At 51.8% G+C, this 13347-nt stretch overlaps 5 protein-coding genes across 5 annotated transcripts; 4 read left to right on the forward strand and 1 right to left on the reverse strand.

The window, feature by feature from the left end:
* Window positions 1–1746: 1746 nt before the first annotated feature.
* BDW70DRAFT_156198 (aldo/keto reductase family protein) lies at window positions 1747–2867 on the forward strand (the record flags this gene model as incomplete). The annotated part of the gene is made up of 3 exons (XM_073740154.1): window positions 1747–1873; window positions 1938–2343; window positions 2408–2867. The coding sequence occupies 3 exons, from the start codon at window positions 1747–1749 to the stop codon at window positions 2865–2867; spliced, it is 993 nt and encodes a 330-aa protein (XP_073599843.1).
* A 21-nt stretch (window positions 2868–2888) lies between these two features.
* On the reverse strand, window positions 2889–4834 carry BDW70DRAFT_169459 (uncharacterized protein; the record flags this gene model as incomplete). The annotated part of the gene is made up of 4 exons (XM_073742688.1): window positions 2889–3960; window positions 4027–4148; window positions 4226–4665; window positions 4722–4834. The coding sequence occupies 4 exons, from the start codon at window positions 4832–4834 to the stop codon at window positions 3403–3405; spliced, it is 1233 nt and encodes a 410-aa protein (XP_073599844.1). The 3' UTR covers window positions 2889–3402.
* Window positions 4835–8214: 3380 nt separating this feature from the next.
* Window positions 8215–8544, forward strand: BDW70DRAFT_156200 (uncharacterized protein; the record flags this gene model as incomplete). Its single annotated transcript, XM_073740156.1, has 1 exon — window positions 8215–8544. One exon carries the CDS (start codon window positions 8215–8217, stop codon window positions 8542–8544), a length of 330 nt encoding a protein of 109 aa, XP_073599845.1.
* A 977-nt stretch (window positions 8545–9521) lies between these two features.
* BDW70DRAFT_147341 (uncharacterized protein) lies at window positions 9522–10550 on the forward strand (the record flags this gene model as incomplete). Its single annotated transcript, XM_073738702.1, has 5 exons — window positions 9522–9685; window positions 9869–9959; window positions 9991–10130; window positions 10170–10364; window positions 10394–10550. 5 exons carry the CDS (start codon window positions 9522–9524, stop codon window positions 10548–10550), a joined length of 747 nt encoding a protein of 248 aa, XP_073599846.1.
* Window positions 10551–11355: 805 nt separating this feature from the next.
* On the forward strand, window positions 11356–12590 carry BDW70DRAFT_81520 (DUF202 domain-containing protein). Its single transcript, XM_073744923.1, has 3 exons — window positions 11356–12013; window positions 12148–12428; window positions 12486–12590. The coding sequence occupies exons 1-3, from the start codon at window positions 11647–11649 to the stop codon at window positions 12537–12539; spliced, it is 702 nt and encodes a 233-aa protein (XP_073599847.1). The 5' UTR covers window positions 11356–11646; the 3' UTR covers window positions 12540–12590.
* The last annotated feature ends 757 nt before the right edge of the window (window positions 12591–13347 follow it).

The raw sequence follows: 13347 nt of genomic DNA on the forward strand, positions 1-13347 counted from the left end.
AACAAAAAAGGATCAGATTAATTGAAACCAACTTTAAAGAAGAATAATAGGGATTAAAATAACAAATAAAAATAAAAAGAATAAATAATTTGCGCTGCCTTATATTTCCTGACTTTCAATAGGATCACAACAAGCCAGTAAATAACCGCATGATTTCACTAGATTGACAGGCTGCGTGAAGGGTAAGTAGCAGTTTATGGGAATCCGACTGTTTCTTGGGCTGGCCAGCAACAGATGCAGATACTGCGTGGTTTTTGGGCTTTTTGTGTCACCCAGTGATCAATCGTCTCTGGAATAAACAGCCTGAAGGAGAAAAGGGCAGACCGATGAGGAAGGTCTGGTGGTTTCGCTTTCCATTGTTAGCCCTGAATCCGCAAAGAGACTATATGCTTGCAAATAAATGGTTACACCCTGCGCTGTAATGCAAATGCAAGATTGCAGTAGCAGTAAGGGTCTAGATATCAGAGGCCCAGCGGGCCCAACACTCGATATTGGAGACTGGACTGTCCCGGCTGGAGAAGGTCGCACAGAGTTATCTTGCAAACTCTTTCCAGTCAAGGTAGATGTGATTCCTGCCTTTCGCATAGCTGAAGCTTTCCTTTAGATGATTATGCGCACATGACTCGTGGTGATAGGCCCATGTCCCCAGAACTAAGGCCTGCCTCTGTATGATACTTGTTGACGATCAACGAGGCACAGACACGAGCGAGGGGTGCTATATCTGTCAAATTTCGGCTCCGCAAGGCAATGCCAATTCCTGAGGGGGTACTACGGTTTGCGCGCCTTCTATGTACCCAAAACTCTGTATATTACCAAGTATGCCGTGAAAGTGCTATGCTATAACAGTAACCAACCGGCAAGTAAGACCTTAGCTGTAGAAGAGTGGGAAGGCCGTTTAATAGCAACGACGATATCACCGACCAGATGTTGCCAGAGCACGTGTCGACCGACCATAGGGTGACTTATGGCAAGAATAAGATTAATTACTGGCCGCTTGCCCACGACGGGCACCTTACCCTCATCTTCCACGGCCGGCTGGTCTCGGGCACAATATGAAAGCCGCAACTGGACTTCACTGCGCAGGGCTTCCGTGCGGTCGTACCCGACATGCCCGGGTACGGTCAGTCCACCGGAGCCGCATTATCAGCGACTACAGCCAGGAGGCGCTCCGGAAGTCTGACGCCGCCGGTGTTGTTTATCCACGCGACGTGAGATCTAGTCTGGGACACGACCACATTGAGGCTTGCGGAGCCCATGCGCACACCTGCAGTAATCTGGAGACGCTCAAGGACGGCCACTCTTCTAGCCGGAGCCATAAGAGGTAAACTCTAACATGATGCGGTTTCTGGAGCGGCAGCGGCTTACTGACAGACGGGAGCAGAGACGGCGACGATGACGATGACCAGGATTGATGAGGATGTTACCGGATGGAGCTAATGATGCCGACGGCAAAATCGACGATGACAATGATCAGCCGGAGATGGAGATAAGAACCCGGTAAGGATGAGTGATGGGCTGGAGACAAGGTACGATGATTGGTAGCGAGAGCAACAAGGATGCAGCAGCAGTCTCGAGATGCAGGCTGACCGGCGTTAGACCCGGCGTTAAGTCGATATTCGAGTTATAAACAGAGATTCTCAGTATCACTTCTGCCACCATCCAGCTCATCAAGCTCGAACTCCATCACTCCGTCAGAAACCCCTTCCATCTAGTTTTCATCAGAAAGCAGATCTCGACTCTAGATCAATGCCAGTGCTCGTCGGCAAGGAAGTAGGGCCCATCGGGCTGGGCCTGATGGGACTGACCTGGCGCTCGACTCCTCCACCCCAAGAGCAGGCATTCGCCACTATGCGGGCTGCCATCGTTAACGGTTGTACGTCTCCGGTCTCTCCTGGCAGACTGTTCTCCCCGGACAGCGCCAGCACTGACACCGGCAGGCTACTGCTGGAACGGGGCCGAGTTTTACGGCACCCCCGACTACAACAGTCTCGTCCTGCTCGAACGTTACTTTGAAAAATACCCCGAGGATGCCGACAAGGTTGTCCTTAGCATCAAGGGCGGCGTTAATCCCAAAACCCACCAGCTCGATGCCTCGCCTGAGAACACCCGCCGCACCCTGGACGACTGCATCGCCCAGCTCAAGGGCCGCAAGAAGATCGACATGTTCGAGTTCGGGCGCCGTGACCCTAACATCCCCCTCGACGTCACCTTTGGCATCATCGACAAGGAGTATGTGCAGACGGGTAAGATCGGGGGCGTTGCGCTGTCCGAGGTGCGCGCCGAGACCATCCACGAGGCCGTCAATTATACCAAGATCGTTGCCGTCGAGGCCGAGCTTTCTATGTAGGTTTCTTTCCCGAAATTGCATTCTCATCCAATTGTTCGCGCATTGATTTCGATGGCTCAGGTTTACACCCGATATCTTGGATAATGGCGTCGCAGCTGCCTGTGCGCAGTACGGGATCCCGATCGTCGCTTACTCGCCCATCGGACGAGGTATGTTGACTGGTCAGCTGAAAAAACACTCTGACCTGCCTATGGACTCGCTACTGGTACAGTTCGACTTTCCGCGTTTTCAGCAGGAGAACTTTGAAAGGAACCTGCAGCTCGTGAGCAAGGTCGAGGATATTGCCGTGCGCAAAGGCTGCACCCCCGCGCAGCTGGCCATCAACTGGACGATCGCAATGTCGCAGCGGCTGAACACGACGATTATCCCAATCCCCGGATCGTCGACGCCTGAGCGGGTGGAAGAAAACAGCAAGATCGTGGAGGTTTCGGATGAGGAGCTGGATCAGATCAATGCTGTCGTGCTGAGCTTCACACCAGCTGGAGCGCGCTACCCGCCCATTTTCCAGACCAACACCTAGCCAAGCAGTATTGTCGATTAGGTGTTCCAAAAGAATGACTCTGGTCTATGGAAACACCTAAACTGAGTCTATTCAAGGCTTGGTAGCAATCCGTTAAGTCAAGATATAGCACTGCGAAACGGTTACTTTTGTAACCTTCGTGCTAAGTTATAATCACTGTCACGGTTAGGGCTCGTACAGGCCTTTGATGAATCCAAAATCTGGCCCTCACCAGCCGCTGCGCGACTAACCTTGTTGATTATCTGACTAGTAAATGATATAAGAGGCAGCCTCCAGAGTACCAGGCCAAAACAATTGGACAATACTAGAGATAGTTGGGTTAGCGAAGATCACAGGCTAGACTGGCTTCTCCTGCTCGAATGGCAGAGCAAGGATATGACTAGGGATATGAGGCTAAGCCAACTAACATCAAGACTATGTCGCGTGCGTTTCCGGTAAGCTTCGTCATTCTGACCTGTCTGTCCGTGTAGTTTACTTCTGGCGTATGATAGGCAAAGAATACACATGGTTAAACCTACTGAACACGCTATCAGGTCTACAGAACCCCAAGAACCTGCAGCAGTCGCAATACCAACCTCCCAAGAACAGCCAACCCCTCCGTGAACCTGTCTTCCTCATCCTCATCCAGCCCTTTGGCAGTATCCATGATCTGTTCAATAAGCCCCTCAACAACAGATCTTACCCCATCTTGGACCCTGGGAAGATCAATTTCAAACCCGAAGATTTCAAAGCCAGAATTATCTCCATCTTCACCGTCAATTTCATCCCCGTCAAGCGTATCAAGGACCATATCCACCATCTCCCTCACCGACCTCGTCACCTCGACTCTGACGGCCTGCAACGCTGTTTCCCAGTATTCGAGATGCTGACCGTCATACACCACTGACTTGCCAGCCGCCGTGATCCTGATATCCCCCTTCCGAAGGTACGGAATCTGCTCTCGAATAATTCCAGAGATGTTCTCTTCCAGTACCTCGCCATCGAGGAATGCACGGATGCTCAGGGTATTGTTCCCGGGCTTGACGTTGTTTATGCTGCTCGTTGCCGTTCCGATAGAGTGGTTGGCGGCCAGGATGGAGAGGGTCACGTCGCCCTATGTCCCGTAACGGTCAGTTTTGCATGCGCTTTCTAATGCGGATAAATAGAAGGGGAGACGTACGAGCGTGACTGATGCTAGAGTTGGATTGAAAAGAACAGTCTCGGCGAATATGTTGTTGCCCTGGTCATCGCGTTCTCTGATAGTGAGGTTGCTGATTGCAAGTTCAGTGAAGTTGCTAAAGCCTAGTACGTGTGATATTGCCATTAGCGCCTGGTCGACGTAGGAAAGTGCCTAGATTTCATGTAGGGCTGCCACATACCGGGCATCTCCACTTCCTTAGTTATATCAATACTCGTTTTCAGCCCTGCCAGCCCGACCTTGGCCTTCGCGTGCATCGCAGCCCGGAAAGACGAGTGGTACGTGGCATCCTCGACTAATTTTGCAAACTGGCCCACGTCCCCGAGTTTTAGCGTCTGGTTCTTCATGGTAACCTTCTGGTTTCCCTTGAAGTGTAGCTTGGAGATGTCAACCTCTGCAAGCGGGATCGAGTCCTCTTTGGCCCTCCCTCTGGGTTGCGGCCGGAAGATCTCTGCGTGCATCGAGTCAAGATGCATGGTCAGCGCGCCAGGGACTTTGATCTCACTCGAGGCAGAGAACCGGATGCTGTCGTTTGTAGGGGTGAGGAGAGAGACCTGCAGGGGAGGCAGGGGGCTCTCGTTGAGGAGGTAGGTTGCGAAGGCCGGGACGGCGTATATGATTCTGGTACGAACCAAGGTATTAGCTCACTCCTCTCTATACGGAGGGGATGAATAAACTTGCAGAATAGGTAGCAGTATGGCAAGCAGGACGGCGCCGAGAATCCCATAGCAGATGAAGTACCGCGCGAAATGGTCGTTTCCGAAACCCCTGGAATATCAGCAAATTTCATCCGAAAGAAGAAAAGACGAACTTAATCCTGCCTCTTTCCTTTATGCTCTCGAGTGACTGTACTTTCTCTTCATGCCTGTCTTTTCCAAAGGCTTCCCTCTCGTTCGGCGTTTCCTGTACTGGCGGTCTGAATTGATCACTGTAAGCACATGAAAGGTCAGGGTCGTCAGTCCACTGAACTGATCAATGCGTACAGGTGCCTGTTATTTTGGCCGATGTTGAAGACGACGCCTATAATGCGGATAAGGCCCTGCAATGTCCCGTCAGCCTGAGGTCCAAGGCATTCAATATTTAATCTAGGGGAGGGAACACCCACAAGAAGCGCACTTGTTCCCCACCCCGTAGCCATCAAGAACGCAAATGCCGTTCCAGCCTTATACGTTGAGCATGTCACCTCATCCTCGCTTTCCGGTCGGAAGCCATAGCAGGGAGAGTCGGTAAACTAGTCAGGCTCTCCTATTAGCGACACTACAAAGACAGGACGAGCTGACGTCGGCCGAGTCAGCCGAGTATGAGTAGCAGTACACACCTGAATGACCAGCGCGAAAGCCTGACACAGGGCACTTGCCAACGCCCAGAAGGCATCGAAGAGGAAATTAAGGTATGGCGGGACGAGGCATGCTAGGACGCTGAAAGATGCAATGACGATAATGTAGATCAGCAGGTCATTGGCCCAGGAAGTATTTATGAGAAATCTCGCGTTCAAGCCGACTGTTATGACAGCCGAGAAAAAGATTCCTGCGCGCGAGATAAGAGCCAACGTGGATAGGGAGGGAATGAAGCGCATGATTGCATTTGCTGCTGTAGGCTGGATGTTCTCCACCTTTGGCAAAACGTATCGAGCCCGCCTTACAGGATTTAAAAGCCCCGATCAACGCCAGGAATCAAGACTGTTGCCGGAGCAAAAGCCGGATAGGGTACGTGGATGAGCGGCTGGGAGAGCTCCTTATGCTTGTATGGGGTTCTGTCGAATCCACCTCGAATTCGGTTCTGGCGCGGCGAAAAGTGTAGATTGGGATACCAGATCACCAAGTATGTCCCTTCTCTTGATGCTTTCGTATGCAGAAGAGGGAAAGAGGGGCATATGTATCTATCTCTCTGTGGAGCTCCGGTTTCGGTTTGAGGGAGTTCCCGCTGTCAGACCCTGAAGTAAATCCCGAGATCGTGATACGATTGTACGACTCTATGCAAGTAAGGGGGCTTAGCCCTTGCCTAAGAGCTGCTGGGTAGGAAGGGGTCTTTTTGGCCGAAACGAGATAGATGCGTTTGCTTGAGATCCCCGAGACCCGTAGCTGTTTCTCTCGAACGAGCCATATAACATTCTGGACAGTCGTTGCAATGCCGCCACTCAGAGCGTATCATGAACTCTCGGAGATCAGGATGGCCATGATGAGCATCCTCTCTATTATCGCGCTACGGTCCTCGTTACACTGGAGTCGCATTAGGATCTGAAACTCAACCGTCGGCATGTGGATGGCCCATCCACACTTGAGGACCAAAATTCCATACGCGTCAGCGATATATGGACCCCGAATTCTTGGAAAGGTTTGTAGGAAGGAAGCACGAGACAGACAGATTCATCAAGTTTGAAGACGCTGCTGCGTAATCTTCTTGCAGTCTTGAAAACCAGTCATAACATCAATGTCTGTCTTGAACTGCCCAAATCCCAATCAACCCAAGCCAAAGGAGCCAGATCAGCTCGAGATCTCTAAGCTCATCTAGATACTACAAGTGAGCTATTTAGACTTATAATTTACTACAAATGCTATCCACCCAGACTACAAAGTGATGCCGATATTCGTTTACTATCCTCAGATAGGTTCCACGCCGGACATGGCACAGTGACTCAGTGGTATCTAGGTCTTGATAGCCTGTACATCTGTACACTCGCTCAGTCGTTACTATGTCTCAGGTTTTTGCAAAGCTTCGAATGTCACACCTTAGTCCGTGTAGCACAACCCGTCCATGGGAGTTCCTGGAAGATGTGGACGAGAATGAAAATGAACCAAGACAGACCGTCTTTTATAGGACATATTGAGAGCCTCTCTGGGTCATGGATGATCATTGAACGATTCCCAAGGGAACTGGCACAGGATGACAAGGTGCTGACGTCGGTGTCCTCCGGGACTCCATGATTGGGCTGCGAGCACCTGGGGTCTAGCACGGATAGAAATACAAAGTACAAAAGATTTATGTCTGTTAGGCCAAATAGCGAGTCTTCTTACATCATCAAGCGTTTAGCATGGCCTCTTGACCTCTTGGTCATCGCTGTGGCAGTTGTAAGTAGGCTAGCAAAGTTACAGTCTAACGTTGCCGTTCAGAAACTTTGACAATCTGCAGAACACATTCCACGGCGTCGCTCTATAGCTTCCATTTTCTGAACTGCGAGAAGACGGAGTTAGAAAGATAGAAAGATGGCCTGGCCCAGTGGCCCTGTTCTCGTAAGCCACAACGCCCCTGGGCTTCCCGGACACTTGGGTAAGAGGGCGTAAGATCTCGCTTGCTATTAGATATGAAGGACTTAACTAGAGATTGGTAGACTAATCAACTAGTTACCTATACTGGTGCGTATTACGCTCATTTGTGTATTTGCTGCCTGGAACGAGTGAAACTGGCTGACTTGAGGGTCAGCTTCCGCCGTTTGGACATCCGCAGAGCTGGACTTGAACAACGAGGGCCTGAGAATGAGGCAGTCACCTAGCGAGAAGAGTGGAAAGGAGATAAAGAATCGGGAAAGTCGGCCGAAAGTGGGCACTGGCTGTACGATATGCAAGTATGGTCTTCGCACATGTAGACTGGGGTATAGCCACTCAAAGGGCGAATAGAAGCCGCCTTAGGAATGCGACGAAGGCCGGCCGTCATGCCTCGCTTTTATCCCCACTGGATGTATATGCGAGTATCGGGTAACGCCAGATCATCGGGCTCGAGCTGCCCGTCAGGGAGACCGGGCCCCAGACAGCTCGAGAAGCTCCGGCGCCTACTACCCGGAGCCATTGGCGCCTGTATTGCGTGCAGGTCAAGCGGATCTGAGCTCGATCTAGCGACGCTACCTGGACTTTTTCCGGAAGATTACCGCCGTGCAGTGTGCAGGCTACTTCTACGATGAGTTCTGGCAGCGATTGGTCCACCAGGTCAGCGTGGAGCAGCCGGCGGTCTGCCACGCCGTCATCAGCCTGGGCTCGCTCAATGAGCATTTCTTACAGCTACGCATGGGCAACGCGGACAGCGCGATGATAGGGCAATGAACGCGGCGACGCGGCGTTCTCTCTACAGTAGTGCCACAAAGCCATAACCTGTCTTCGGCAACGACTGCTGGCTGACCGGGTGGGCCCCCAGAGCACATAACTTGTGATGATCATATGCATCGTCCTGGTCTCCATCATGCTCCTCCAAGAAGACGCGCAGTCGGCTGGCTTCATCTGCGGTCAGGCCTGGAACTCTTGGAGGCGAATTGGAGGACCGGGCCCGGCAGAGCGCAACGAGCTTGGCGATAGCCAGGGCCTTGCGGGACTAATCTGGGGCTGGTTATCATCCAGCACACCAGAGGCCCTGTGCAGGACGGCGTACGGTCCTGTTTATTCCCCTGATACTGAGGGCGCCACCGGAGACCGTAAACACCATCGACAAGGCCAGCGCATTCATGATAGCCTGGTCGGGCTCGTACTGCTGGGGAGCAAGCGGCCTCGTTGCGTTCTCGCGTCAACTGCATGAACTGCCTTGCTAGAGAGAAGGCAGATCAAAAAATCAGCCCTCGTCCATCAAGCGTGCTTTTCGCAGGGGGTCACAACGCCTGGATGCTGCTCGAGTAATGGAGAATAATCCTCTATATCCTCTTTAGCGTAGGGGCGCAGCAACTGCCACGAAAGACGGAATTCAACGCATACTTCGCGCGCTTCCAGCGTGCCGTGGAGATGGTGAAGCAACTGCTGACGGCCGCCCCGAGCCTGAAGCCGATGCCGACGTTCACCGTCAACATAGGATCACCGCACCCCTGTTATTTCGCGGGTTCAAGAGCCGCGACTGGCTGGTGAGACAGGAGGCGTTGTTTCTGCTGCGCCGATGGCGCCGCTACGAAGGAATCTGGTCGAGCGGCGCCGCGGCTCGTGTCTTGACGCGAGTGATTGAGATTGAAATTGTCTGACTGTCTCCAGAGAACAACATTCCTGAGCTTTCTCAGGTCGATTCAGTCCATGTCGACGTTCGTGAGCCTGGCTCGGGGCTATAACTGCAATATCGCCGGCCCGGGGAGGCTGAGGGTGGAATAGCGAGTGCTCCTGGGATGAGCTGGCCTGCATTGTGATTGGATAATGCAGCTGGACAAAAGATAGAAATCATTTCAATCATAGAATTACTCAAAATATTTGAACTAATCAAGGTTGCTCGGCAGACTGCTGCTGGGCCAAATGGAGCATCGTCGTATATGCGAGCCACAGACGCAGACACTCTTTTACGCGGCCCCCACTAGCACGAGAGGTAGTAAATGGCTTCACGCATCGACCGATATCTGTTAGACGTGGACATTATGCTTACGTTCTTTGGTTCTGTTGTCGTGCTATATATACAAAATGTCGCCTGCCTGTCTCTTGAATATGTGGTCCCGTCCGCGGCGGGAACCCTAAGCTTCCCTATACAGAACCACCTCTTTCGTATAGCACACTGAGCAAGCTACGACTTTCTAACAAGTCACAATGACATCGGCAGTGACGGCACCTGCACCCTGGATCATCAGCAGTCAGCAATATACTCTCCAGACATGTCCCTTATCCCTCGCGCATACTTCATACCTGCTCAACCTCGGCGGCAACGGCTTCAACGTGGCCGTCTTCGCCTCCTTATTCCCGTCAAGCTTACGGTGGGCATTCGCACCAGAACATGGTCATTCATGACCAGTACGGTCTGCGGTCTGTTTCTGGTATGGGGTATGCGGCACGCATTCAGGTGAGAGGCAATCCATTTATCGATAGTGGTTCACCATGTGAGTATACCATCATTTGCCAGATACCAAGCCAGGACCTACTGGACAATTATCTGGCAGGTTGTCGCGTTTCAAATACATGGTATGTCTCAACATTACACCGGCCTTTCTAAGCGCGGCCAATGATGTCTCGTTTGCGCGGATCGTGGCTGTATACACCACGCGAATCCCGGATCAAGCAGCAAAGCTACTCCCTCATCTTCGTAGCTTGTGATATATTATTCTTGCTACTCCAAGCAGCAGGTGGCGCAATCACGACTTGCAATGACAGTTCCACAGTGCAAGTCGGAATCAACATCATGATCGCCGGGCTTCCATCCAGGTGGCGTTTTTGACTTTGTACCTGGTAATTTGTCTGAAGCTTGCCTGGAGGATCTATCAATTGCCGTTCCGGACTGAACGGCTCGAGTCAACCGCGACGGATTCTTCCAGACTCATTTAACCGTGTTGTGCTGAACCCCGACAGTGCTGGCATCCGGGCCTCCAAGACTTGGGTAGCGTTCCTTGTATTCCAGGGTTTTGCAACTGCTTGCATCTATTCGAAGCGTTGTTCCGCGTTGCATAATCGAGTGGTGAATCTGATAGCCATCTAGCGAATGACGAGACTACCATCATAGGTCTGGAAGGCGCCATGATCTCTATCGCGGCCATAGCGCTGAGCGCATGGGGCCATCCGGACATCGGCTTTCAGGGACGGTGGTCTGACCTATATTATCTCCTTTTCTCAAAGGCTCGATGTTAGAGAGCATGAACTGTTGTCTCTGAACAAGGATTGGAGGCTGAGACCCGTCCACAATGCCTTGGGAAGTGGCTGCAGACAGATCTCCTTGTGTATATAGAGGATTATCATCCTGAATGCCGTCAACACAGGCGAAAGAAAAAAGAAAAAGAAAAAGAAAAAGAAATCAATGAAGAATTGTACTGGGCTAAATACTGGCTATAGAGCACGATTGATAAATAAGAGCTTGGTGTAGTGAGCCTCCTCTAACAGCATCCTTCTACTGACAAACACTCTTACCAGCTTAAAGACAGAGATGGGGTCACCTTATTGTTTGCTCCATTCAAACTCTCTATTTGCAGTACATACTACAGCGGCTTTAAAACGCCCTAGCCATTGGACATCCCATGTCTATCCCGCCAATGCACTGTTGATATTGTGCTGTACTCGTGCGGCGGTCCTATCAGTGTGCGGAGACAAGTATTTGAGAACCACAGCTCCAATCGTAGAAGACCTCAAATGTGTCTCAAACAGGTAGCCTACTGATAACACTTTGCTACTGATACATCTTAACTGGCAACCGGTGCTGGACTCTGTTCTACCTATATGGCGCCCCATGTAAGCCCGGCGCTCCAACCGGGGAGCTCCGTTTCAAGGACGAGGTATGATATCTGGATCGAGAGACATCAGAATTCACCTGCTCTGCTCGTACATTGATTCTTAAACATTGTTTCCTTAAATAGCATAATTCAGTGCTGCCCCGTCCACCTAACGACAGCCGTACTGCTCAGATGAGAAAACAGGTTTCTGCGTCAAGGGCTCAAGGATAGGCGACGGTCGGATGACTTCTGGGCGTCTTAAGAAGAAATTGTTAGTTTGAGTATTGGTGCTTTGAAGGTGATGCCTTCTGTTCACAATTCGATAATTTTAAATACCCGATGGAGAGCTATACTTGTTGCGGGGCCAATGATCTCACTCTCCAACTCCAACGGCCCGCATCGGGACCAGACCCGCATTTGGCTGAGGGATTCCCGATTTCTCTTCCAGGTTCCTCGCCCATCTGATTCAGTTCATGCTGCATCAGCAGTAAATATGTGAGTTTCGGTCCAGTTCATCCATAATGGCAGACCACCTTCCTCCTCGCCCCAAAGCTGTCGCCGACCCCATGGGGCTTGAGCCGAGACCCGACTCACGGTCATCCCACACCGACACCAGCGCCAGCCCGCGACCGCACACTCCGCGCAGCGAAGCCCACCTAGACCCAGACAACCTGGAGTTGCACGAGATCGAAACTCAGCAGGACGACGATTCAGGCGTGTCGATCTCCTCGGGAGAATACCGCATCACCACGCGGCGGACGGTATCGCGGACCTCGACCAGCCAGACGCAGCGGCCACGACGCGAGGGGCTCCTCGGGCGCATTCAGCGGTTTTGGACGAGGCATGTGGTCCTGACAGTGGCACAGAAGAAGAATCGGGATTATTTCGGTATTTCCCTGTCCCCCCTTTTGTCTCGGCCTGCCTGTTGTGAAGGGGATAGCCGGGAACATGGATCGAAGATCGAGGAAAGACGGGTCAAGATCGATCGCTGATGAACACTGCTAACGCTTCTGACGCACCAGCTCTCGAACGAACGTTTCTCGCGTATATCCGGACCTCCGTGATCCTCGCAATGCAAGGCGTCCTGATCGCCCAGCTGTTCCGCCTTCAGTTTGCCGGCTCAAGCAAAGGCCTCGGATACCATGAAGTCGGCGTCCCGCTATCGGTGACGTGCCATTGCGCGGCAATCGTGACGGCGATCCTGGGAGCGCATCGGTTCTGGAAACAGCAGAGTGCGATCGCGCTGGGGACGGTATACGCGGGCGGTTGGGAACTGAACTGCATCGGGTTCTTGACAACGGCGGTGAGTCGGTCGAGGTCGCGATTGAGAACTGAGAAGGCAACTGGGCTGATGGACTAGATCACCGTGGTTACATTCGTGCTGTCGATCTTGATCACAGTGACAATAGCTTGATGAAGCTCGATGACAATCGGCAATGGATGGACGACTGGACAGGCGGCGCGACCAAGCGACGACCCGACGACAATCATCTTACGGGGATCGAGATCTTATATTCAAATCAGCAGAATATGCAATTTGGCGGGGCTCGCCAGATGGAATATCGCTGTCAACGTCTTATGGGTCTTATTGAATTGCTCAACGCCAAGAGAAATTGCGTGATTCGACTTTGCTGACAAGGCAGAGGCAGCCATCCAGCTGCCTGCAAATGATAGGATCGAAATGGGAATGCATCCTAACATTATCTCTCTACTCTGAGTACGTTGGGCCTGTCAGCTAATTACGAAGATATCTCCCGATCATCAGGGGCGACTCAACAGTGTGGGTACGGCATTCTCCCATAGGTGCTCCGCTAAAGATGGAGCCGTGGTCCATCTCCATCTCCCATTGTAGCCCCCGCATCGCCAGGTACAACCCCAGTGACTTCAGCTTTTATAGGCCCAAGCTATAAGCACAAGCCCTATGGGATCTATCATGGCGAAGGCCGTCGCGGTATAGGTAACGACATACAGCCGAGTGCATAGCCGACGTTGCCACACCTGGGGGAAAAGGAGGGGGGGAAATGAGAAAAAATTATGTATATTCATCCATCGACTACATACTTCGTAGTCATCCTGAATAGGGGTTCTTCAGCTGTTTTTCAGCAATCTCAGTGGTCTCAGCGGTCTCATACCTACAAAAGACGCGACAAGGCCCTGAGATCAGCGGTATCCGTTTCAAGTCCAACTCGTCATGTGTTTCACAGTCAACAGGCAAACACCGT

Source organism: Aspergillus foveolatus (assembly GCF_047715535.1).
Source record: "Aspergillus foveolatus strain CBS 279.81 unplaced genomic scaffold BDW70scaffold_4, whole genome shotgun sequence".
Lineage (NCBI taxonomy): Eukaryota > Fungi > Ascomycota > Eurotiomycetes > Eurotiales > Aspergillaceae > Aspergillus > Aspergillus foveolatus.

Bases quoted from the DNA above. Each gene is read 5' to 3' on its own strand.
- BDW70DRAFT_81520 (XM_073744923.1), top strand. From the start codon at position 11,647: ATGGCAGACCACCTTCCTCCTCGCCCCAAAGCTGTCGCCGACCCCATG. The intron at 12,014-12,147 runs GTATTTCCCTGT...CTGACGCACCAG, and splicing joins GAAGAATCGGGATTATTTCG to CTCTCGAACGAACGTTTCTC. The intron at 12,429-12,485 runs GTGAGTCGGTCG...CTGATGGACTAG, and splicing joins TCGGGTTCTTGACAACGGCG to ATCACCGTGGTTACATTCGT.